Genomic DNA, 25,775 nt, shown 5'->3' on the forward strand with positions numbered 1-25,775 from the left:
GAACCTGTCGTGTCCAAACTTTGAGAGGGAAGCTTCAAAAACCATCAACATGCAGCAACTTGGCACTCTGGACACGTCCACAGCCCGCCGCGGAGAACCTGCACACAGCGCCCGTTAGATCAATCTCCGCCGGGTAATCAGCCATGTATCTCTGGCTCGTGGCAGCGCTGATCTTCGCGGGAGAGCTATCGGGAGAGAGCGAGTTGGAGGCCGCCGAGACGAACCCGGAAGTGCCGGGGGTTGTTTTGGATAACGGTGCAGAAGTTTTCGGGGTGGAAGGAGCGCTGAAAGTCGGAGTGGCCAAGCCTAGATTGGAATGGGATCCGAACGGATATGTTTTATTCTGTCCGTGTATGGGTGAGTGAAGCGATTTACTTGTTGAGTCCTTGTCAGAAACTTTCCGGAGACCCGATCGCTCTTTATAGACTTCTTGCGAAGCAGACTGTAACTTAAGACGATAAGGTTAAGTGCCTTTACACAAGACATATGGCACGGTAACTGAGCCATGGCAGGTGTCGGTAATCAAAACGAAACGTATCAAAGGGGGCTAAAGACAACTATTTTCTTTATGGTGAAATTGATACGGAGAAAAATTCCTGTCTGGCATCGGTCCTCATAAGCGCAATTATCATATTATTATGGCAAATTCACCGGAGACATTTTAGCAAACAAACCTAACAACCGCATCTACGACCCTTACATAAATTCGCTCACGCCCACTTCAGGAGTTCATGTCGGTCTTGCAGCCCGTATGATGGAGTGTGATTGTTATGAACTCATTTGCGTGACCCACCATTAGATGCTAAATGCCAATCAATTACTTCTTGTCTATTAATGATTAATGATGAATAGATATCATTGTTTCAGAACAATGGCAAATCACATTGTGAGCTGTTAAGCCACGCCACATTGGACCTCTAGGGACCTCTGTAAAGCACTTGGGAATTTAAGCCATGCCCTTATCACTGTATGAACGGTGAAGAAAACATGTTATCAATATAGTTTCTTATTCAATTTCACCTTTGAGACAGGTGTATCTGGGTGTATTCTTTATCATGAAATTTTGATGTGTGCATTGTGTTCATTCATGCCATTTATCCTCTAACAACATTACAGTTTATGCTAGCATGTCTTTGTTTCGTTTGATTGAAAGTTAAGTAATATGCACTTATTATACATATGAATTTTACAGTTGTCAAGTTACACTCTGAACTCACTACAATCCAGATTCCACCTGAAGGTCTTTTTAAAACATTTTTGAGTCAGTTTTCCTTGAAGTCTGTTTAACCTTGCAAATCTCATGCCAGCCAACAAATGCTGATAAGTGGCCACATACTGACATAGCACAGACATTTGACATACTTTGAACATTTGGAATGTTACTGGAAAATCCCCTGATAGTGTGTTCATTTCTGCTGGCTTTGTTAACATGCACATGGCTCTTCACAGTGAAGATTGCTTAGCCAGTGTGTGTAACTTGAGGGTCTGCATGGGGGATCCTGACAACACTTTACGCTGAATTCATAAGAACCCCCTTATGATGTATTAGGGTAAAATCAAGGAAGGTGATTACGCAAAATTTGGTCGCCTTACATGACTAAGGTGGCTTTCCCTACGAATTACGGAAAATCTGAAATAGGCTGCCTAGGCCTTGCGGAAAAGAACATGCAGGCCCTCTAACATCAGTGCAAGGATGTTCCAGCACTTAAATAGTCAATACATAACTCTAGAAGTTAATTGAAACATGCCAGCAATTTTTGAAGAATGGAAATGGAAGATTATTGAAGCTGCTAGGGAATTAAATGAAGGGAGGTTGTTAACTTATACTAAATGTATGTGAATGTCTGATCAAATTGTTTTCATTTTTCTAAAAGAATTCTTGGTCTGGAAACTAGGTTTTCAGTACCATGGTTATGGTCAAGTATAGGTCTGAAAAACTTAAAACAACGTCTGTATTGTTGGCTGAAATAAATTTCCAACTTTATACATTTTTCTATACGTACATATTAAAAGATTGAAAAAAAAAACCCACAACTTTTCTCCATCTTTCAGGGTTATCAGAGTTTTCATGAAAGATAACTCACCTTTTTCACAGGACAGTTATTAAACATTATCACTATGATAGACAAGTTTATTTGTAAAATAAATTGTGCATGTAAACTGCAGAAATATATATCTATCAGAAAATTTTGGAGGCTGAAGTATGATATAAATTATAGTTTCAAGAACAGGTGCATTTTAATGTGGTTCCAATGTAACTAAACCTCTTACCACCATTTTTTTCTAAAACAATTCATTTGTTGTACGTCTTAAATGGATTTGCATCATAATGAGTAAAACTGTTGACTTTATTCATGAAGTTATTCCAACTGCTTTTCATTTCTATTCACGGAAGCGTCCATGAATTTTCCATCCAAAAGACCAGCAGGGCTTATCATCAGGCACAGTGTACTCTAAATGGACCTATTACAGAGAGCAAAGGAAAGGAGCTCAGGGGTTTTATCTCCACTCTGCACAGAAAGTGACATTTTCATCCTCCCCTAGAGATCTGCATGCTGAGCAGGTCTTGTTGGAGTTATCCCTCAGCACAGAAGGAACTTTGAATGACAAATAGCCTTCAGCTGTTTATAGGAATGGGTAACCACGCCATGCATGCATTCAGCCTTGATCCGTCTGGTTTGTCTGAGGTTCAGTAAAACCTTGCAGCTGTGGTTTGATGTCGTTTTACTCCAACACAGTAACACTGTGTGGTAATTACTAGTTGTCCTACAGGACGACAGTCTAGTGGCCTGGGGTTTGGGCAGTTATATTACAAAACCAAGCAAAACTCAGAAACTCAAATTACTTCCAAATTGGTTTGAGACAAGAATCTGATCTATCTTGTCTGAAATTACTTTTTCTCCAATGTGTTTCAGAGTGATACTTGATCCATATGGTATAATGGTTCCCAAATGTGGCATTAAATTTGGTGAATCACATAAACAGTATTGTAATCTTAATATTGTATTGTATTTGATAACTTTTTGGCCTAGAGCCATTAAGAAATGTTGGTGTGAGTCTGAGAGACAAATAGGTAAAAATTATAAGGATAGAATTCTTAAATGAATCCCAAAGGGAGATTCAGAATTTGCCAAATTGATAGATTAAACTGGACTAGATTAGACACCTAGACTAGAGTAGCTAGATAGAGTAGAAAAAGTTTGGAACCTGAATTTTGTCCACTTTGTCATGCCTAGTCGGTCAAACATCTTGACTCCTGTTGCTGGGACCATTAAGTGGACAGATTATTCCAGGAGCCTCAACCTTCCACCCTCGCTTTTGGCCAACTCCATAAAATTCTATTAAAAATGTCAGCCTGACAGTGCCCTGATTACTTTTAAATGGGTAATTTCACGCTCCCTTCATGTAGGGAGTAAATTAGTGACTTCCTGCGTCAAGGCTGCCATTTCTCTTACCATGTCTTCATTAACATTGCAGGGCGGTTCGGAAACCAAGCGGAGCATTTCCTGGGGGGCCTGGCATTCGCAAAGGCAGTGAACAGAACGCTGGCTCTGCCTCCGTGGAGAACTGATGTAAGGCTCCCCTCTACATTTTCATTGCTATGGACGGGAATGTGTAAGAAACTGCACTGACCTGGTACATGTAGCCATGGGGGATACTTATAGTGAGGATAATTGGTAGTCACGGTGTAAGGTTTGAACTACAGAACATGCCTCACTTATTACTATTCTTTGTGCACCATTTTTAACATGCCTGGCCATCATCAGGCAAAACTTCAACTACTTCACCACGGATGGTTGAGTTTACTTTCAACACAGCAGAATAGGGCTACCGTAATTTAAGCAATGATTCCTGATAGAAAATTTAAAACTCCTTGCTTGATTTAGTTGTTGCAAAGGTTCACTCTGGTGAAGTGAATTTGACTTATCAAGTGCATGGCAAAAATATCTTTATGGAAAAGTTTTCACCCCCCTTTCTCCAAATTTTTTTCCTAAAAAAATTGGTCCTGCCCTTGGTGCTGAACAGTGGTTCCATTAGTAGTTCTACAGATGTCTGATGAAGAAAGCATTGCCGTGATACATGTTGGAACCACTGCACGTATCAGCTGGCACAAAGTATGCCCTTTACATTAAAAGCCATTTTTGGCACCTCTGAACTTATTTTGAATCAATTGTAGGGCAATGGGATGGGTCATTTATTTCACTGTAGAAGTATTGATCACGAAAGGGAGAGGAGAGAACCAGAGGGAGATAACAAAACCAATTAAGATGAGCAAAACCCTTCTTCCATTTAATGGGCTTCTACAACTTCAGTCGTTTGCTACTTGCTAATCAGCTGTGGACTGCATCTTAAGCTGAAATCGTGCCTGCTAAATTTGGAAACTGGTTTCCTGACCACTTTGCTCATGCAAGTGTTAGTTTCAATAGACCTGGGTATCAGCATTCGTAGCAAGAGGTCGGGTGTAGTAAATTGTGTACTCGCCTTTGTGTGCATACTTCATGTTTTGAATGTTGACCTTACAAGTGCAAAGGCATCACTCAGATCTTTACAAAATTTGTAAAGTTGGAGGCAGTTTTAAAGCTATTCTGACCACAAAATCATACACAAACACACACCTGGTAACACAATAATAGACCTGATTTTGATTCATGGAGTAAGATATAAGATGCAACATTCTTTATCATTTCTGCTGCTATTGCCTCTATTTTCTGTAAGTCCAAAACAAAGGTGGATGACTTATTACATTTTTGTAGGTAACATGTATAAATTATGATTTTCAGTAAATGGTTTCTGCCTGTAATGTTTCCTGCAGAGAAATGTGCCATTCTCGGAGTGGTTCAAAGTAGAACCGTTACAGACGTACCACAGAGTAGTCAGTATGGAGGCATTCCTGGAGCAGCTTGCACCCGTTCACTGGCCTCCGGGCAGGAGAAAAGGGTACTGTTGGAGGAACAGAAGAGACACCAATGCTAGATGTGGCATGAAGGAAGGTAGGACTTTTAAGAATGTAATTTGTGAGCATCAGTACTGGTAATGAGTTTTAACTTCAAGTTGTTATATTCTTGTGTATTATGTTACATAACGTTATCTGTGTATTGTATCCAGGGACACCTGAAAAATAGGTCAAGGGACCTGGGTGTATCTACTGGTAAAATAAATGAATGAAATGAATGAAGTTCTACTCTCCAAGCAGAAGTAAGGATCCTGCTCTTTCTCAGTGTTATAAGCCTGTTGTTGCAACATTTGCACTCTGTCCTACTATTGTATTTTCTATACCAGAAAATTGTACCAACGTTGTAAAAACAGGATTAAAACACTGAGAAAGAGATGAATTCTTACATCTACTTGGAGATTAGGGAGGACAAATCATGCCAAAAAGTTCTGTGCACATGATAATCTTTCCCATGGTTGTAGAGGTTTCTACCAAAGGGGCTTCTAACATGATCCTACTGACCACTTACCTTCCTTACCTTCTAACCTTGACCCTGTTCACCACTCTCCTTACAGTGAAGATGTAAGAATAAATACTGCTTCCGTAAAACTAAGAAAGCTGGAATTTGAAAAATGACTAGAATAAAAGGGCTGCAAGCGAGCAAGACAATATAGATAGTAAAGAGTTTGGTATGGAATATATCCTTCCATACTTTTGTCCTAAATCTTTTCAGAAGTTGTCTCCTTTGTCTGGATGGATTGATGTGTTATTTCCACCGTGTCATCCCAGGAAGTCTCTCCCAGCATGGGATCCTTTCCAATTTCCACTCCGGGAAAATCTAATTCTTCATCTTTATTAGCTCCAAACAAAGTAGTCATTAAAGATCAGTCAGTCACATGTACAGGTTATAATCTGAAACTCACACTCTTCTACAAGATATAATGATGTCAACAGTATTTTGTTTTCAATATCTAGCAGTAGTGGTAGTAGTCCACTCCCAACCCAGAACTAAATGAACTATCTACCAGAAATAAATGAAGTATCTACCAGAACTAAATGAATTTTGATGTCTGGACCTAATGTTTAGTAACATCGAATCACAAATAAGCTTGTTTCTCTGTCAGACAGTCTGTATAGATTTTCAAGACAATGCTGTTATTGAACAATAGGGATGTGTTGCTAGGTGACATGCCGTTTGATCAATCCCCATGGGATACTTGTAGTGGAGTACAGAGCCTACCGACAGAGCTTGGCATCATCCAACAGATTGAATTATCAGTAATCATACAAATGAACTCTGAAATAACAAATTAAAGGAGACAAGATGTTCAAATTAATTTACCATCCTATTCAGTTCCATTAGATTCTACCAAGTTGCATTACAGCATGTTACAATTAATACGAGTAAGATGTCAATTTGCATGAAGGAGACATTTCTTTCTGCATTATAATCCTTGGAATAAGAATAAAGATGTTGGGATGAAAATTACAATCATATGTCAATATGCATTACCATTCATGCAACGAGATATTGTCCTGAAGGCACTTTTGAGATTAAACCTTGACATACAAAATCCTTAGCTAGTATTCCCTATTCAACAGTACACCTGCTGTGGTGGCGATGAATAATGTATGACCTTTGTTCCTGAACTGAAGATGAGACACCTGAGTTAGGGGATATGTCATCTGAGTTAAGATGATATGTCGTCTGGTACAAGTCAGGTGGGGTCACACCTGAGTGAAGCTGGCAGGTCATGGGTTAAATGGTTCCCATCAAGCAAATTGCTGTGTAGGGAATTTGGGTCACACCTTATTAGGCACAATTTTCCTTTTGGTTGGTATTGTTACTGGCGGCCTTTGTTTTTTTATTGTATAGCTGAACAAATTCCAAACCACCTGTATTGCAGACAAACTCCTGTGCCGAGATAACAAATTAGTCCACCTGCACTTCATCAAATAACTTCTCTTGGCATTTCTACAAAGGTTGCGCTATGTTACCTCTTTCTCTGTGTGCACACTGTATCAGTTATCTCTTACTACATCAGTGAGTAAGGTTGAAATATGGTAATATGAAACCGTAATCTGTTTGTGTTTCAATTACAGAGATTACATTGTTCAATTGTGGCAAACAGGATTTAAGGAAAAGAAAAGGATAAAAAGACACTTGATCACAGCAGCCCCGTGTTGAGCGCATCTGTGTTATCAGTGCACAGCAGTCTGCTGTTAGGGCTTTCCTCCTACTGTAATTTTGCAAAGTCATTTCCACTAATATCTTGATAAATAGGCGCCAGTTGTGTTAACTGAAAGAGGGATGAAAGTGGATATTCCACAGCCCTCCCTGCGCTCTCTGTCTGTATTGATACTTAAGCTAAGCCATAAGTTCAAACATGTTCACCCAGACCATACATCAAGATCTAATGTATCAGATTTATGCCATGTTGTGTTGAGTGGATCATGTTTGACAGTTTAAGAGCTTATGTTAATGATACTTGCATCTTTGTTGGACAGGTATTGATGTGAAACATGATAATGACATGACATGCAGAGAATAGTGACATTTGTGCACAGACGTCTGATTGGGTAGAGAATTATGACACTCTGTCTTTTATGAAATTAGATTGTATTACTTCTAAGTAGCCAACAATGTTCATTATTAAAAAGTACAATAAGGACCATGTTTTATTGAAATTTTCTTTCTTTTCCCCCCCAAACCCACCATATAAGACTCCATCTTTCTTGCTCTTCAAAAATTTGAGTGCTTACAATTACATTTCGTGGTATAGTGGTCTGTCCTTCTGTCTCTCACCACATCTGGTTCAAATTACTTGGACCAGAAGACCAGGGTTCAAGCCCCGGGTTAGGGCACTTCTGGACAAGAGGCGCATTGAGTCATACCAAAGACCTTATAAAAATGGTACATACTTCTGAAACAGTATGGAAGTTAAACACACTTCACTGCCAGCGGACTAGCCCCCTGCTACAGTGATTGCACCACAGTGTGGCCCCAGGGCTATGAAACGGAGATGGGCACCGCCCTATACATCAATAATGGTGCGGGAGGATTTCAACTAAAACTAACAATCACATTTCAGCACCAGGGACAGGTACCATGTCATGTTGTATTATAATTGTGTTCTTTGCAGGAAACCCATTTGGGCCGTTCTGGGACCACCTGGGTGTGGACTTTGATGAGTTTGTGTTCTACGAGTTTACGTACCAGCAGACTGAGGCTTGGACCAAAGAGTAAGTACATGTATATATATACTAACAAGAGATAAAGTCAGTGGCATGGGTTCTGGGATCTGTCCTTTTTGTATTCCTCCTTTAAAGTTGTCATCCTTTTGTCAGGTTTCCGAGAAGCAAATAATGTTCAGTGACAACAGTAAAAGTTGAAATGTAACAGTATGAAACTTCATTAAAGATGATTTCATTAAGCTGATTCTGAAAATGATCTACCTGGTTTCCCCATAGCTTGCATCAAAGCAGAATCCCTACATCTAATTTTGTTGCTTGCTGATTTTACTCCTGGAGGTGACGTTGCTTTTCATAGTAAAGCCAGTTATGAAGCCAAGAACTTAACCTCCATTACCATTGATAAGCCGGGTTAAATCCATCACTTTCAAAACAGTGTGTTTGATAGATCTCTAGTGAAGCACCCCCTGGGTATGCACAGTTTAGATACTAGTATACAGGAGTAGATTATACTGAGGGACGTTTGGTTGGAGATCTGTTTGGACGTATCTTTTCAGGATGGCGAAATTATGTACCCCAGGGGAATTATGTAAGTAGACGTTAACATGCTGTAAAGCTACATCTGAAAGGGAAATAATTCAAACAAAAACGTTTTTGCAAGAAGCAGTAGACTGAGTTGATTTGGCTAGCCTGATTGACAGGTGGTAAGCCTAGTAGTGACTGATAGGATTTGTGCTGACACCAGTTCAATATTGCCCTATCCATTGCACACTGATGAATTGCTCTGCATCATGCCTGGATGGCGGTAAAAATTATTCTGTACCTCAAATCTGTCAAAATGTCAGCGAGAATGTTGATCATTCCTCTGAGGCTCTAATCCTTTTTACTGGCTGTTGTTAGGATTGTCGGCACTTTTTATCTGATTATGTCAGTGCTGTCTTAACACCTGACAGTGCAGATCCATGCAGAGTAACTGTATCTTCACACGCTGTTACCTCGGCATCTGGTTCGTTCTCCATGACAGAGTTTTTACATGATTTATGTTCATGTTTAATTGTGGTCATGTCCCGATCTCTTCCCATGCGAAAGTACTCTTGATACCCCTTCCAAATCTCATATCGTCAAGTCGAGGCGCCTGAATTTTTCATGAGCGGCGAATATCCGTGGCACGGCCTGGGATATTTCACTTCTGGGTAGCGTAACAAATCTTGTATGGAAGAATGTTTTTACCGTGTTGGAAATGATTTATTTGTGCGCATTACGTTGGTTCTGCCAGTTCACATCTGGCTGAGTGTAAGTGCCACAGATGGTATTTTGGGGAGGAAGGCAGGTATACTGCATTTTGCAGGCATGTAATTTCTTGCACCATTGTTTTGATGGGATTGCAGAGCTCAATAACTGTAAATCTTTTTAAGAGCCCTTTCCTGTGACGGAGACTCTCATTTTGAATCGCCGTGGGAAGTTTGCAGTTTCCATCTGTCCTTTTTTTATGTAACCAACATTACGACATTTTAACTCAACTTTTAAAGTTTTATTGCGATGAACATCGTAATGCATAGGAAGTCCTTAATTGACATTTGCTGGTTGAAGTTGTCAACCACAAAGTCTGGTGAAAATTCATGCTAAACAAAGTTGTCTAGTTCATATCATAGTAACACATTAAAGTCTGGGCCCTGCAGTTCCAAAAAAGCTGCAAGGGGGCCCAAATGTACCACAATTACTCTCTACCCTAAGACCTATCTACCACTAAAAAGTAATGACCATAGCATGTTTATGACATGAGAAATCAAAACTCTGTTACAGTACCATAGAAATCTGCTAGGAGGCCCATTATCAAACTTCATCTTTGTTTTTCTGACACCAACCCACCTACCAAATATCATAAAGATCCATTCACAGCTTTTTAGCTATGCTGTCCACAAACCAACAAATCCAATCACAGACCAAATGTCACCCAAAACACAATCATTTTGGTGAAAGTAGTGCATTTATTTGAGTGAGATTTGAACAAAAAAAAATCTCCAACATAGGTTAAGCCCTTTAGTTGACATTTTGATTCAGGGCGTGACAAGTCATGTTTTACTCCCCAGGTTCCCTCCATCCTCCCATCCTGTGTTGGCCTTTAAAGGTGCCCCTGCATCCTTCCCTATGAAGGCGGAACACAGACAGCTTCAGGAGTTCCTGCAGTGGACCCCCACCATCGCCGCCCCTGGACAGGACTTCATACAGACTACGTTCCAGGGGAGACCTTACATAGGAATCCACCTCAGGAACGGCCCTGATTTTGTGAGTATCCCAAAATCATTTTCACGAGTATAGGATAGGAATTTGATTGAACTGCATCAGTTCCTTTGAGTTTGGTAACAATATCAATTTTGTTTGAATACTGTTTGAATAGCTTTTATGTGATTCCTTGTTGATGATGGTAAGTTCTTTTAGGAGAAGAATGTCAGAAACCCTATCAAGTTGGAAAAATCAAGGGTTAAGGTCAAAAATGCTCCTTTTTGATCTACAGGACTGGAAAATTGAAGCTCCTTATTGGATGTTACAGTTTCTTGACCTCATTGTATGGGAAATAGCTTCAGAGGAAAGCTTTTCGAATCTCCTCTTAACTTAGTGCCTGGATCCTTTTAACAGAAATAATCGATAGACACGCAGATCATTGAGCTGGCTGACAAGCTCAGAACTGACAGCAACTAGCAGTTTGTAAATGGATGGATTTTGAGTTTTCCTGATTGAAAGACATACATGAAACACACTTCTGATAGCACTTTGTGAAGTGTGATTCATAGCTTTTCATTGAGTGAATTCCCATTTAGAGATACCCTAGCTTTCAATTATGTACAGTGTGTGCAAGGAGACTGCCTTTAGTTAACAATACAAGATTGTACAATGCTGACTGCTATATTCAAGGAATTGTATTCAGTAGTCCTGTGAAGTCACATCACCAGTTTGGGAGCACTGCAGTGTGCGGAGGGAAGGCTGTGATGTATCACTGATTGAACATTTCAGGAGCTCTCTGCGGCAAAGTGGAAGTAATCCGCTACTGCAAGCACAGACGCAGAGGGAAAATTGAACATGTTTGATCAATACCTCCAGAAGAGTGTTTCTTTCTGCCCTCATGGCATTTCTTATGACAGTTCCATTTGAGAGCATGTTTAAGTGGTCATTGAGAGGGTAGAGTCTGAAGCAGACTAATGGAAGGGTATGAATCATACATGTACACTACATGTACATGATACCAGCAGGCTATCTATAGCTGCAGGTGTTCCATTGGGCTGGAGTTCCCAGGACTGTGCAATTTACTCAGTAAAGGGATCCTCTCACTTCTTATAGCTTTCCACTACTACAACACATTTTGAGTTAGTCGCAGAAGAACAGCTGTTACCGTGAAATATTCAAGTGACATTTAAACAGAATGGAGCAAATAGTTCTCACAGCCACTGCTAATTGCAACATTTATCAGTACTGTACCAATTTACTTGAATGTACACTGTTGAAAAATCAACATGAAGAATAAAACTAAGTTGGAGTATGTTTTTCCCAGCATTTCATTCATGTTATTTGTAGTTGTGCTCCTGGAACAGTTTTTTTGTGTAGGAGCTGAAGTCAATAACATTAGTTAGAGACACAGCTTAGTACATATTACTATATCATGGACAGAACAGTTCATGTATTGTAGTACAAAATTTTATCCAGTTGCTTGAGTAAACTATTTTTGGCACATGTATTACATGTTTTATATATAGTGGCAATTTTAACTTCCAATAGAATTGCTTGTATTGTTTTATTAACTGTACTTTCCCCCTTTCTAGGAGCGAGCCTGTGCCAATGTTGAGGGTACATCGAGCTTCATGGCCTCCCCACAGTGTACTGACATCATGGCTGGCAGGACGCTCAGTCACAAGATGTGCTTCCCGTCCAGGGAAGAAATCCTCAGGAAGACCAAAAATGCCATTCTAGCCACAAGAGCCAAGTTTGTGTTTGTGGCCACGGACAATGACCCCCTGGTGGAAGAGCTAGAGCAACACCTCAAGTCTCTAAAGGTGAGGGGTCAGTAAGAGAGAGTAGCTTTTCTTACAAACCGGTTATGTGAATGCATTTCAGCACAAAGGACAAAGCTATTTCAGTGTGAATGCTGTGCAGAACTAAGGACAATGCTGTATCGTAGAGTGAATGCTGTTCAGCACCAAGGAGAAAATTGTCCATTGTGTGAATGTTGTTCAGTCGTAAGAACAAAAGGTTCTATGGTGTAAATGCTGTTCAGCACCAAGGACAAAGATGTTTCATTGCGTGAATGCTGTACAAGACTAAGACAAAGTTGTTTCATAGTGTGAATGTTGTTCAGCACCAAGGAGAAAACTGTCCACTGTGTGAATGTTGTTCAGCCATAAGAACAAAATGGTTCTATGGTGTGGATGCTGTTCAGCACCAGGACAAAGATGTTCCATTGCATGAATGCTATACAAGACTAAGGACAATGCTGTATCGTAGTTTGAATGCTGTTCAGCATCAAGGAGAAAACTGTCCATTGTGTGAATGTTGTTCAGCCATAAGAACAAAATGTTTTTACGATGTGAATGCTTTTGAGACCAAGGATTAAACTGTTATGTGGAAAATGTTTCGTAGTGTGACTGCTGTTTAGAATCAAGGACAAAACTGTTCTCTGAATGCTGTTCAGCACCAAGGACAAAGTTGTTTCATTTTTTAAATACTGTTCAGCAAGAGGGCCCAAAACAGTTTACAGTGAGTCTCAAGTGCATTAATAATTCAGCATATTAAAGAAATCAGCTCTTTATGGCTCGACGTTCGTGAAACAATACTTAATTTACTGATCACATGATGATTCAATAGTTTTCCTGATCTCAATACTGTGTTCCTTGGTAGCAATGTCTATATTCATATGATCCCTTTGATGACCCACTACCTAAGATTCTTGCATAAGAACATTGATAAAAAATAGAACTATTTGAGGGGAGTCACTTGATATCCTCTCTGTACCATTATATTTGTCAATGTAGCTAGTTGTTTCATTAACTTATCTATTACAATTTCCTTTTTTTTGGACATGAAGTGAAAAATTAAAGGCTGAACGTAAGAAAGTATCTTGCTCGGAAACGAGCTGAGATCTTTTGACCCCGCATCTATCAACTGTAATGCGCCCTGAAAAGGGACGGAGCCCGCACAGAAAGTAAATGCGTGCCTCATGCAGTTTTAACTACGGCAAAATTGCTTCAGCTAACTGAGTTGCCCAGCCTGAAGCTTTGTGAAACCCCGGCTGTTTGGCAAGTGAATATTCTGTTGACACGAGGTCAACTGGCTGAATTTCCCCGTTGAAGCGATGTGATTAGTGGCTGCCAACAGCGCACAACTCACCTCTCCTACAGGTTTCTCCCTCAGCAACCATTACACAAGTATTGATTACCTGAGGAGTTACTCCTGAGGATTAGCCCAGGCAATGAATATCATTACTACATCGCTGACCCATACTCCAGATTTGTACTTCAGACGCCAGCGTGTATCTCGCGGCATAAACTCAGCAAGAATACGGAATGAAGAGATTTCCAGGTGGTAGAAACACTTCGCTCTTTTAAACATCTGACGCTATTTCTGGAATTGACACGAAGTAGAAGCAAAAGATCTTTATCTTGTCAGGATCTTATCTTTTTAGGTCAATGGCCCGTAACATGTACTTACAAGCACTCTTTTTGTGACCAGGGCAAGACTGGTTCGTTAAAGAATTATCTTAGCATGTCAGCTGTCTTGCTCTAGGATATTTAGCTTTCAATTCACACTAACTCCTTATGCATTGCTGATTGAAACACTGAGTGATTGTCCTCACAAAGTGCCTCAAAGTTTTCTTGCAACATTTCATTCACATGTCTGACTTTCATCTTACCCAAGATATTTTATCTGTTAACTTCAGAGAACATTACTTCTTGAATATCAATCTTACTATAGTACTGGAAGTGTATTTACAGCTTGTTTATGTATCGACCAGCAGATATGTACATATCCGGGAACAAGCGAAAATTACATAAAAGCTGGATAGATGTTATCTGAAGGTTACATGAAGGTTACAATGAATATGTAATTCTGAGTTGAAGAGGATGAGGGTTTCACAGGTCACATTAGGACTGATCCTAGAATGGGGCCAGCCAAGTCAATCAGAGTCTTTTCATCTTAGGTAGATAACGGTAACAGTGATGCATACCACTCTTCATAGAGCTGCTCTGTTCAAAGGTAATGTATCAGCCCTGTTCGAATAACACAGGGAAAAGCATGCATTTAGGTGTTGTTGGAAAAGTGTTTCAACCCAAAAAACTACACAACAATCCTTCAGCTTCCTTTATTTCTGTAAGAACACTTCGATTTTCTTCATCAAGCAGGATTTTTTATGCATCATGGTTTATATGCGAAATAGGTTGAATTTCGTTCAATTGCAATGTGGTTTTCTAGTATACACTAAAGGAAAGACTAGAAGCTGGAGTACAACATCCACACGACTGTCATGTCTCACAAAATTGGTGCGGGTTGCCTCGGATACATGTAACGTTACATTGGCTTTCCAAATAAATCATTCTGGGCATTGTTTACAGAGTGTCACAAGCTTTTTAGCTTGAATACAAATGCAAGTTGCCCCCTTTAGACATCCATCCTTGTACTGCTGTTACCTACTGTCTGCTGACAAAGAGACTTAAAATGGTTGAGTGACATTCACACTGAGTTTAAGTAGTACAAAGAAGGGCAACATGCCACCCACTTCTCACAAGACTGCCATGACAGTTTCCCACAGCTCACACGCTGACAGTGTTATCAGTGACCTGACCTTTGCGAGTGACCTATCCTACAAGTTATGTGATACGGTATTATCCCATCATCTACTGCAGCAATAAAGAGAGGCTAATCCAGTCAAACTGGTATTTTATGTCCCGTTCAGGTCAAAGTTCACCATCTGAACCCCCACCTGCCCCAGCTGGACCTGTACATCTTGGGCCAAGCGCAACATTTCATCGGGAACTGCGTCTCGTCCTTCACGTCCTTCGTGAAGCGGGAGCGAGACGTCCACAACAAAACCTCCTCCTTCTGGGGGTTGGACTGACGGTGCTAGCAAGTAGGGCAGGGAGCAGTCATGGACAGGAGCAAAACGACTTCGAAATGCTTCCCAAAGTGTTAATGTCATACAAAGTCTGAATTCTAAACTTCAAGTTCCAGCTAGCTTCTCAGCAAGTAGGGCAGTGAGCAGTCATGGACAGGAGCAAAAACAACTTTGAAATTCTTCCCAAAGTGTTAATGTCATACAAAGTCTGAATTCTTAACTTCCAGTTCCAGCTAGCTTCTCAAATCAGGCTTACTCTCCAAGCAGAGGAGTGGGTCTGGCTGGTGTTTGACATGTTTTTAGGCGTTTTTGTCAGGCTTTCTATTTTGAAAAAAAAACATGTCAAAAACCAGCCTATACTCCTCTGCTTGGAGAGTAGTCAGGCTCTGGTTGGCAGAAGAAAAGTTTTTGGCCTAAATGAAATACCAGCTTTACATTCTAACATACTGGTATCCAACTTAATGCCAGTATAAAGTGTCTTATTTTCGTTCTACTGCTTAAACTTTCTTTCCAATTGAAGAGGCTACATTGCATTCTAGTAAGTTTATGCGTTTTTTTGGGCCTATAATCCTTATTGAAAGCCTGTACAATATGGGGCAATGTAGTTACCATTTTATTACCTGTAGTCACATTTCATGCTTCTGACCGTGAAATCAGACATTTGAACTGGTGTGCCAATCCTGTTTTAGGTACGTTTAAAGTGTTACGCCTTGCTGTGACTTCTCTCTATATATGAGATGAAATGCCAGTTTTTAGTGAATACCATAGGCATATTTTAAAAAAGGTTTTACCAAAAATAAATGTCAAACAGGATGATTTTACAAAGCTGCTAATCAGAGAAGTGTTAAAGCGAAAACGTATATGACAGAAATTTAAAATGCTACCTACTCTAGAGTCTAGTTAGTCAAAAACTATATTTGAGATTACTTATAATGAAATCAATGTTAATGAACACCACAGATGCTACTGCAGGCAGTGTTTAAGTGTTACTACTATTTGTAAACCTCCACAGTCCAGTATCAATCATTTGTGATAAAGAGTGGATGTGAAAATTGGGTGAAACACTGTAGAAATACAGCAATTACCTTCTATTGTATATGAGGTGTGCACATAAATAACACTTGACCACACTATCGACTAGATCAAATACAAACTGAATGTCCTCCTACACAGATCAAGTGACCAATACAATACTGTATCTTAATAATGGATTGTCAAGCTGACAACAAGTGTGCCAGTATCTTGTAACTTTGAAGGCAAGGCAACAGGGTGTTATGTGGTGCAGTGAATTAAACTTTATGGTGTCAAATCTATAGCAAGAGATTTTGAAAGTTTTATGTATATTGTCTATCAACTGAATATAAATTTATCTATACATTTTATCATATATATATATATTATCATCTCTACATATCAATATACTATGTATTCAAACATATTGTGAGCAGAACGAGACAGAATTTTATGATTATAATTTCTCGTGCTGTTGATGTATATCAATAATGTCACAACAATGAAATAAATACACATGAGCCATAAGTGATTTCTTTGCACTCCTTTTATTAATAATACTGGGTGCATGTAAATAAGACCTACCATAGGTCAGGTGCTGCCACCACTGCAAAAGTCACACACACACATTTTCACTTCATGGTTAGTTACTAAGCTAGTACTGGAGGTGTACATGGGGCTACTTCAATATTGTGTCCACAAAAAATTGTACTCTAAACAGAGAAAGACAGTCATGATTCTTCATTTCATAACAGCAGCTTTTTGGCCTTTATAACCTTAACCCTGTCAACAATTCTTATGGCTGATATGATTTATTCTGTAAAATCTTCATTTTCTGCAATTAAGAACATTAATTATTATTTCCAACAATGAATCACATGATTTCCAACTCATTTAAGGTTTGGTAAAAATTATGCAGAATATTTCCCCATGTACACCACTCTCAACAGCTACTACGTTCATAGATATTTATATAGCATGTAAAGAAGTACAAATAATCTGGCATTCAAAGGTAATTAAAATATAATCTGACTTAAATATAAAATTATATGTACATTCATGGACTAAATTAGTTTGGATGGTGGCAGTCCACCTTGTGAACAATTAGGTAAGACAAGGTTATTAGGTGTCAAAATACTTACTGCTTTTTGTGGCTACTTTCCATGGCAGTCACCAAAAATGTACATTAAAACAAAAATGACCTTACAGTTACTTTCCTCATGAATACAATGCTGTATACAAAGGTTTTTAAGTATGACTTTAAGTATGTTGTATGTACAAGCCCTGAGAATGTGTCATTGCATTGTTGGACGTTGTCTGTTCCAGGCCACAAGAAAAATAGTCCAGGTTTTCTGCACAGTGTATGGAATGTGTCCCTACCAATGTATTACAGATATATATATTCTTTATATATATATATATTTACCACAACTGTGTACTGCTTTTTCATAGTTAACAGATAAACTATATGGACCTTTCTTGAAGTTACAAAAGGATTTCTTCCTCATACACTCCGTCTGTATCTCCATTACAGACTACCATTGCAATGATCTATTACAGCGTGCTGTACTGTAGTTTATATAACACTGAGAGCGGCAGTGAAATGACTACCCTGCTAAATGGTTGGACCCACCAGGCTAGGAAAGTCTCCAAGAAAACCTCTATTTTACTACATGGTGTGGTTGGGCCCTGGAAGAGCTGGCTTTTTACCTTATGCATTGCGTTCACTGGTGTTCCAGTATGAAGCACTAAGTACAAGTGCCTTTGAGAGGTAGATTTTTTAAACGTTACCATAGATGTTCGTTCATCTACAACAGTTTTGAGAAACTATAACTTAATGCCTAGAAGAGTACATGTAGAAACACTGATTACAATAGCATTCATGATACAGTATATCTGCACTTACACAATCACAGACTGGTGCAAGTACAAGGGTGTGTTCCCTTCAGGACAACAGTGTGGGTACAAAACAGCACTGTACATAAATAGATGTGCGTATCTGGTTGCCTTGCCGATCAGAGTGTTGCTGTCACAAATGACAACTGAACTGTGACATGCCTATGCTCTTGGGATCCAAGACTCCACCCATTTACATTATGAGTGATGAAGGATTTTTGTGACTGATAGATATGGTATTAAGCATGTTGGAGGATAACAGTACAGTGTAGTTGTGTTAACAGAAATTAACAGCTCTGCAGGACTCATGACAGGGTTTTGTCTCTGTCATTCTTTCCCCTCAGCTTACATTTGAAAAATGTATTTCATTCATGGCCAAGTCACTTTAAAGGGAAAGTATTTGTCCTGAAATGGCACCCGAATTCCAAGTGGTATTGTATGAAAAAAAGAAAAGAAAAAAGGACTATCACCGAGGAACTCTGACATTCCCCTCTGCTGTTGCTCTTGAAGGAGAACAACTTTTATCCCAAATAAAACCTTAAAGTACATGTGTAATAGCTACATTACACTTGATTTTGAGTTTTTAATATTTCTAAACATACATTGTACTTGGTGATCATAAGGCAGGGATTTCTGCAGACCACATTGAGAACTTGTAGAGGGGGGATAAGCTCTTGGCTCGAGCTAAAGCTGCTCAGTTGTTGAGAAAATACTTCTCAACTTAACAGCATAAATGACAGGTATGGACATACCGTATGTGCGCATTGATAACTCCTTGAATGTGTAAGTTACTTAAGTCGTGCGATGTGCTGTCCCGTGAGGAAGTAGAGAGGCTTGTCCTCCGCAGTGTTGGCCGTCTGGAACTCATCGCGCAGGCGGAAGCGCCACTGGTCTTCCAGCTCCAGCCGAACGATTTGTCTCCGCAACGTGTTGCGGTCAGGACAGATGACACAAAGGGTTGCTCCTGTAGGAATGGATGGTGTTTTGTCAGAAATGTGATGGGTACCACAAGAACTGCAATTTGATATGTTAACATATCAATTCCCAGTTCTGATATAAAAACTAAGAATGCATTAAAGCAGATGCTCTCTGAAACGTCTGACTATTTCAAAATCATATCCAGTTGCTTGAGTAACTGTTTTTTTGGCATATCTTATTACCTGGATGTCTAACCTTTATCAATGTTCTGTTATAGTTTCTCAAACCTTGTGATACATCAAAACTGAACTGCTGCCAAAGAAAAATGATTTCAAACCAACGTAACTACTTCTGTATTAAGCAAACACAGAAATCTTTGCACAACTTAAGTACAGCGACTTTCGTAAGGTCTACTAACTCTATACATATGTATATATATAGATGTGAGTAAGTGAATATGTCGAGTCCAACGTATCATTTACACAAAAGGCTCTAAGGTCTAGACAATCTTTGACAACATTTGTAACGAGCAAAGTCGTTATATCGAACGGGACTGGCCGTTCGAACATAGAACGGCTGGTCCCGTTCTCTTATTTGAATAAAGCAGTTGTTTGTGAGAATTCATCAAGTGCAGTTGTGTGCTAATGTAACGAGCAAAGTCGTTATATCGAATGGGACCGGCCGTTCGAACATAGAACAGCCGATCCTGTTCTCTCATTTGAATAAAGCAGTTGTTTGCGAGAATTCATCAAGTGCAGTTGTCCGTCTCTGACTTCTCACACATTCACCTATTTGTACACAGTAACATATCTCTGTTTGCGAACGTACCAGGAACAAAGTTGAACTTCTTGAGGAAATCGGCCATGACGAAACTGTCACACAGGTAGAGCAGCAGCCCGCTGAAGCGGCAGTCCGTGTCTGGGTTGACGGAGTGGGGGCGGGAGCTCATGTACGCTACAGAGATCTGTCATGGGCAACAAGGCAGACACACATTCAATACTGGTTCTTAACTTTCCATGTTAGACTTACTAAACCCTGATCAGAAATATACACATTCTCATCATCATCATCATCGTTCCTCCTCTTTCGAGGTGCAAGAGAAGTTCGTCCTCCAGAATTTCTTGTCATTCATTGCAGAAAGGAGTTCCTGTCCTTCCAAATTAGTTTGTTTCTATGAGTTTCTTGAGAGTTGTGATTGGTCGACCAATCCTTCTGTTTACACATTCTCAATATGGTAAAGGTAGCAGGAATATTATGGTGCAAAATATTTGACTGTTTTCACCTATTCATCCTGCCCAGACATTCAACATTATTTCAAACATACAACACAAATGCAGGGGCTGACAAAAATCCTCCCACCCTCTAAAGTGATATTGTATTCTGTTTCACAGGGATCTCCCAAAAGAATGGAACAGTGGCGCTCCTCTATCCTGTTGATTTTCAAAGTTAGGATATTTCTTCCAATTTTTACCCTGTCAAGCCAGTAATTTTGCTAAAAACTCGAGATTTCATTAATTGTAGACAAAATGCAAAGCTGAAGTTGTAGGAAATGACAGTCAGACTTCCATTTGTGTCTGGAGAAAGCAAAATGCAAAAACGGCTGCTCTCTTCTTGAGGGGTGCGCACCCCCCTCCAGAACTCACCCCTCGCCACACGCATCCTGTGCTTGACACCCCCCATCCTGCTCTATATTTCTGGGGAGATCCCTGGTTTCACTAGGAAGACAAGGAAGTCTTCCATACTGTAAAGGGTCAGAGTTCAGAGGTAAAGAAGGTTAAAAGTGCTGACCTGAGCGCCGAGGTTGAGGTAACAGTCTATGGCCAGGACAGGAGTCAACTGGTTGTCCACAGCCATGGGGAACAGGGCCTTGCTCTCGTTTGCCAGGTACTTCTCCAGTAGGAACTGTGGGGGGGCCACCAGAGGCACCAGGTCCTCGCTGTCGGGCGCAGCTACAAACCTGAGGAGGGGAGACACGGGGAACTTAGAGGTCGGACGTACTTCATAGCAAATAGCAAAGTGACTTATTTTTTCAACCTTTATTTAGCCTTGAAAGTATGCTAAACATACACTCTTCGGCCGAGGCCGTTTTTCAACAGTTCAAGGGAGGAGGTCAGGGGTCCTTTTAACATACCATCGGAAAATAGAACATAAATTGTTATACAAAGATAACGTTACAATCAGTATTCAATAATCATATTCAGCAATATCGACGATATACATATGTAACATCATTTCCCAATTCGGTAATCATAGTTCGTAGTTACTCGACGCAATATATTCTTAAATGTTGCAACTGAAGGCGCCGTTCTCAAATTTGGTGTCAGACTATTCCATAGAGTACTACCTGAGTAGGAGATAGACCTTCTATACACTTCTCTATGGACCATTGGTACATATAGTAGTTTAGACTTGCCTTGTCGTGTTAAGAAAAGGCTAAACTTAGCGGATAGGTCGAAGATGTATGACAGCAGGTGTGTATTCCCACCATGTAGATACAAGCTACACGAGCACTTCTGTTTACTTCAGGACAGGCATAAAAGCTACATTTGAAGATAATGCACTGAATGAGATGAGAAGAATTGCATTCTTTATGCATTCACCTGGCACAATACAACATTTCTGTATACAACAAATGTACCTAATTGTAAAGTACTTAAATCAATGTGCCTCTATCTAATTGTAAGTACTTAAATCAATGTGCCTGACAAGTATACAAGCATGGACATGCCCCCTTTTAACCCGTAAATAGTAGTAGGGTGTGTTAGCACCAACAATGAACTAAACAACCAGTACGTACTGTCTGGTAGTGATGTTCTGGGTGTTGGCGTTGGCAACCTTGGTCTTCATGGGGAAGTCCATACCCCCGCCCACGTGGATGGCCTTCTTCATGAACGAGAACCGGTTGAAACGGCACAACAGCCCGTTCCCGCTGCTGATCCGCATGTTGAAGTCGACGTCTTCACAGTTGTACCTGCAGGTCATACAAATGTGTTGTGGTCAGTTTTCAGTAAGCATAACCATAGTTAACAATGATACACATCTCCTTAGGTTTATGTTACAAACAAGCTTAATTACTAATGCACAAAGAGGTCTAAAATCAAGGAGTAGATTTCAATGGTAAAGAAATCATTACGATATGTCCTGGCAAGATATAGTATGGCAAAAGACAAACCAAGTGTCAAGACATGAGCTCCCCCTACCTGTTTTGGTCATACTGCACGTTCTGTGTGGCGTCCACGTTGAGCATGATGAAGCTGTGGAGGTGGCAGCGAGAGAACGGCTGCATGCTCACGTCCACCGCTGACTTCCCGCTCCACTGCCGCGCTCCCAGCATGCTGAAGTGGGTGATCTTAGGCGTGGCTTCCAAGTGCTGGATGATGCTCTTCAGAGAGATGTTCTGAGTTTTCCTGGAGGAAAGTGCAGAAAAATTAACTTAGATCTATTCACCCTTTGCGCAAACTTACAATAAAACACCTTTGTGAGCATCTATATCCTGCAACAAAGTAACAAAGTTTACACAGGTCTTACATTCAATTCTGGAATCTAAGACTGTTCTTAAAAAGGACCCATCAGCCTTACTTGTGTGGCACAACGGTTAGAGCATTGGGCGCAGAACCATTAGGTCCCGGGTTCGATGCTCACCATGCCCTGACAGTGTGCCCTTGGGAAAGGCACTTAACATGACCTTCCCTGACGGTGGAGTGACGCACCCACCGAGCCTCTTCAGTTAATCTGTTTAAAATTGTGTCGAAAAACACGCTACAGATTTATTTGCCAATGTGCCACCATCTAGCAGATTTGCATGGTGCAATTTCTTTCCAGCCTTACTTGTCCTCCTGAGTGCTGTCGTGCACATTCCACATGACCAGCGAGTCGTCCATGATGATGACGTAGGGCCAGACGTCCTGTCGCCGCACGCCCAGCTCCTCCTGGCGGTTGCGCTCCAGCTCCAGGTTGTAGTAGGCCAGCTCCTTGACCAGGAACCGTGCAGCTCCTGAATAGAACCTCAGGTTAGCACAAGCCTAGGACACTTTATCCTACCAGTTCTAATCTTAGACACACATGCGATTGGTGGAATATGCCTCATTTTGAGCATAAAGTCAGGTAGCCACATTCCAATCTGACTGCCTGCCAAGGCATTTCTTCAAACCTTGTTTATAAAACAAAAGCATGAGGTAAGTTACATCAAGTCCTTAACACAGCACGATGACAGCACTGGTAACACCTTAACAATGGGGTCAAAAAAAGCTTGATATTCCGATGCAGCTAAACTAGCCGAACAAAAAGCTCCTCCATATCTACATTACCCCTCTGTCCGACACTTTGAAACAGCATTGTCTGTGCTGAAAGACAGAATAGAGTGAAAACTGATTTTGCGTCTCACCGATGCCAGCATCGTTGCAGACGACAGGCAGCACGAGGATGATGTGGTTGGGCCAGAACTTCTGGTACAGCGCCATCTCGCACTGCTTCACCACCACGATGTGCGTGTGGCGCCCCCCCTCCATGGCGTGGTACAGGTTCAGCAGCCCGTGCTCCTGGCGACTGCACGTCGGCGTGAAGATCGGCGTCTTGATGTCGTTGTGTCCCTGGAAGGAGAAATGCAGAAACATGAGCTCAGTTAGGAAAAGCATCCTTTAAACTTAAAGACGAGCTGGGAAATGTGTCAGCCCAGGAAGTACTGGGGGAGCAAGACAGAGAAGACCAAACCTACATACATGTTGTAGGGCTGGATCTATGGCTTTGTTTAATTTTCTAGAAGCTAGATATTCAGACATTCCTTGAGTTCTGATGCAGCTAGCCTAGTTGAACAATGAAACTACTTTAAATCTACATGTACATGCATGACCCCTTTGTCCAACACTATGGAACAGCCCTAAGAAATGTATTCTTCCACGCATGTAACTTATAGTGGACCAGCCCACCCCTTTATGGCCTACTGTGGACCAATCTCAGCCTTACAGGCTTTACTGTGGACCAGCCCTAGCCCCAGGCAATGCATGACCTGTTTCCTTACCACATCGTCCAGTGATGGCAGCCTGAGGCTCTCCAGGTGGTGTCCCTGTTTACTGAACACAAAGTGTTTCTCCTGGGTCTGGGGGATGATGAAGTGCAGGCGCACCTCCTCCCCGTACACGGCAGACGGGAAGGTGAAGCTGTAGAGGCTGGACTCACGGCTCTGCTGTGGAGGCATGGGGAAGTACAGTTAGGAGCGCCCTCTAGTGACAGGTGTCAGAACTACAAAACCATCCACAGCTCACAATCTGGATAGTACCTCATCACTAAGATGTATTCCTTGTTTGAAATTTTAAAGTTAGCTCAAGAATTACAAATCGAAGTGCAGTAGGGTTTGTAATTACGTTTTTCTGACATTCTACATTGTACTTTATTCTATGTTGTGCTCCCAATCTTTTTTCTTTTTTCAGTTCACATACAGTCAAACCTGCCCAAGGCGACCACCCGGCGGACCGGGCAAAAACGGTCGCGATGGACAGGTGGTCGCCATGAAGAGGATTCCACTCACATGTTTCCAGGTCGAGGTTTTCAAATACAGTACGTAAATGGATGGAAATTATGTGAATTTAGACAGCATGACCCCCACCAGGTTCAATTCTCATTGACAGAAAGATCCTACAAAAATTTTATTTTCCGTTATCGTTGTAATAATTGTATACCGCTACATCGTGTACAAATTTTCGTCATAATTTTGACTACAAAACAATGGTTGCCTCGATAATCTCGCAGCGCCCTCCCGCATTCACACGTTACATTAAATAGTACACACACGCACATCATCGAAGTTTTAAGGCCTAAGACAAATCCCGAGATAACACCTGCTGGCCCCAGCCTTTTTTGGGGCGCCGACCGATGGATAAAAGGGTCAAAAAAGTTTTCGATCTGACAACTAAAGATGAAAACGGAACGGTGTGATTTCGTCGCGCCACCAAGCTCTGTGCGACCGCATGGAAAGGTAAGTCAGTGCAGCAGAACGCACAGCGTCCAATAAAGTTTTGTGAGATTCATGGAAATAAAAAGAAAAAAAGAATATCAATTTTCATCAATAACTAGAGTATTCACAAATGTTCATACACAAAAGCATCGTGTTTCAGAAAGGTCAGCGGTACGTCAAATCCGAGCCGCGCCAAATCCAAGATGGCGTCGGGACCAAGGAACAACATTTCTCGCCCGATGTTTTGCCCGCCGCGAAGTCATTTTTCGGCGGAATTTAGTAAGACACAGTGACATTTTTGTTGACAATTCAAAAATAGATAATAATTTCTGTGAAATCTGACTTTTTGACGCCATGCACTACGTATTCGTTTTGAAAATTGAGTTTAAACCGACCGGACTTCGCGGTAAACTATAAGATTACGATAGGCACGACAACATCACAAACATTTGTCTTTTTACAATTTTTATTGGGGGAACGTTTTATCAAAACACTTCATGGACGAATCTATGCTATAACACTGCTATTCCATATCTTTTTGTCCTTATTTTCGTCCTTCAAAGTCTTGAAAACATTTCCGTGAAATCCGACAGCAAAATGATCCGATGTCACCGCACGCTTGATCGAAAATTAGGCGGCCGCCATGGGCAGGAATTGTGGTCTGTGCGGTCCCAATTCGTGGCGGTCGCGGTCGCGTTGGACAGGTGGTCGCCTTGGGCAGGCAGCTTAATGCTTGTGCCTATGGGGAAAATTTTCGGGACCGAGAAAAAGCGGTC

The 25,775-nt window shown here is 40.8% G+C and overlaps 2 protein-coding genes across 6 annotated transcripts in view; one reads left to right on the top strand and one right to left on the bottom strand.

The window, feature by feature from the left end:
- Positions 1 to 9: 9 nt before the first annotated feature.
- Positions 10 to 15,674, top strand: LOC136427643 (GDP-fucose protein O-fucosyltransferase 1-like). The gene is made up of 7 exons (XM_066416673.1): positions 10 to 357; positions 3,478 to 3,572; positions 4,814 to 4,991; positions 8,077 to 8,176; positions 10,216 to 10,411; positions 11,941 to 12,171; positions 15,066 to 15,674. The coding sequence occupies exons 1-7, from the start codon at positions 144 to 146 to the stop codon at positions 15,225 to 15,227; spliced, it is 1,176 nt and encodes a 391-aa protein (XP_066272770.1). The 5' UTR covers positions 10 to 143; the 3' UTR covers positions 15,228 to 15,674.
- Positions 15,675 to 16,764: 1,090 nt separating this feature from the next.
- The window catches only part of LOC136427640 (GREB1-like protein), a 58,595-nt gene continuing 49,584 nt past the window's right edge, over positions 16,765 to 25,775 (bottom strand). For all 5 annotated transcript variants that reach the window (XM_066416670.1, XM_066416671.1, XM_066416668.1 and 2 more), the window contains 8 exons: positions 24,067 to 24,231; positions 23,434 to 23,638; positions 22,878 to 23,043; positions 22,250 to 22,456; positions 21,847 to 22,020; positions 20,838 to 21,006; positions 19,878 to 20,013; positions 16,765 to 19,095 (listed from right to left, as the gene is read on the bottom strand). In XM_066416670.1, coding sequence (XP_066272767.1) covers positions 18,920 to 19,095; positions 19,878 to 20,013; positions 20,838 to 21,006; positions 21,847 to 22,020; positions 22,250 to 22,456; positions 22,878 to 23,043; positions 23,434 to 23,638; positions 24,067 to 24,231 — 1,398 coding nt within the window. In that variant the 3' untranslated portion in view covers positions 16,765 to 18,919. The remainder of the gene's footprint in view (positions 19,096 to 19,877; positions 20,014 to 20,837; positions 21,007 to 21,846; positions 22,021 to 22,249; positions 22,457 to 22,877; positions 23,044 to 23,433; positions 23,639 to 24,066; positions 24,232 to 25,775) is intronic.

Source organism: Branchiostoma lanceolatum, chromosome 2, assembly GCF_035083965.1.
Source record: "Branchiostoma lanceolatum isolate klBraLanc5 chromosome 2, klBraLanc5.hap2, whole genome shotgun sequence".
Taxonomy (NCBI): domain Eukaryota; kingdom Metazoa; phylum Chordata; class Leptocardii; order Amphioxiformes; family Branchiostomatidae; genus Branchiostoma; species Branchiostoma lanceolatum.

What these genes read in the sequence shown, in the direction of transcription:
- LOC136427643 (XM_066416673.1), top strand. Translation starts at nt 144, where the DNA reads ATGTATCTCTGGCTCGTGGCAGCGCTGATCTTCGCGGGAGAGCTATCG. An exon ending in TTTATTCTGTCCGTGTATGG is followed by an intron (nt 358 to 3,477) that starts GTGAGTGAAGCG and finishes TTAACATTGCAG; the next exon opens with GGCGGTTCGGAAACCAAGCG. An exon ending in TAGATGTGGCATGAAGGAAG is followed by an intron (nt 4,992 to 8,076) that starts GTAGGACTTTTA and finishes TGTTCTTTGCAG; the next exon opens with GAAACCCATTTGGGCCGTTC.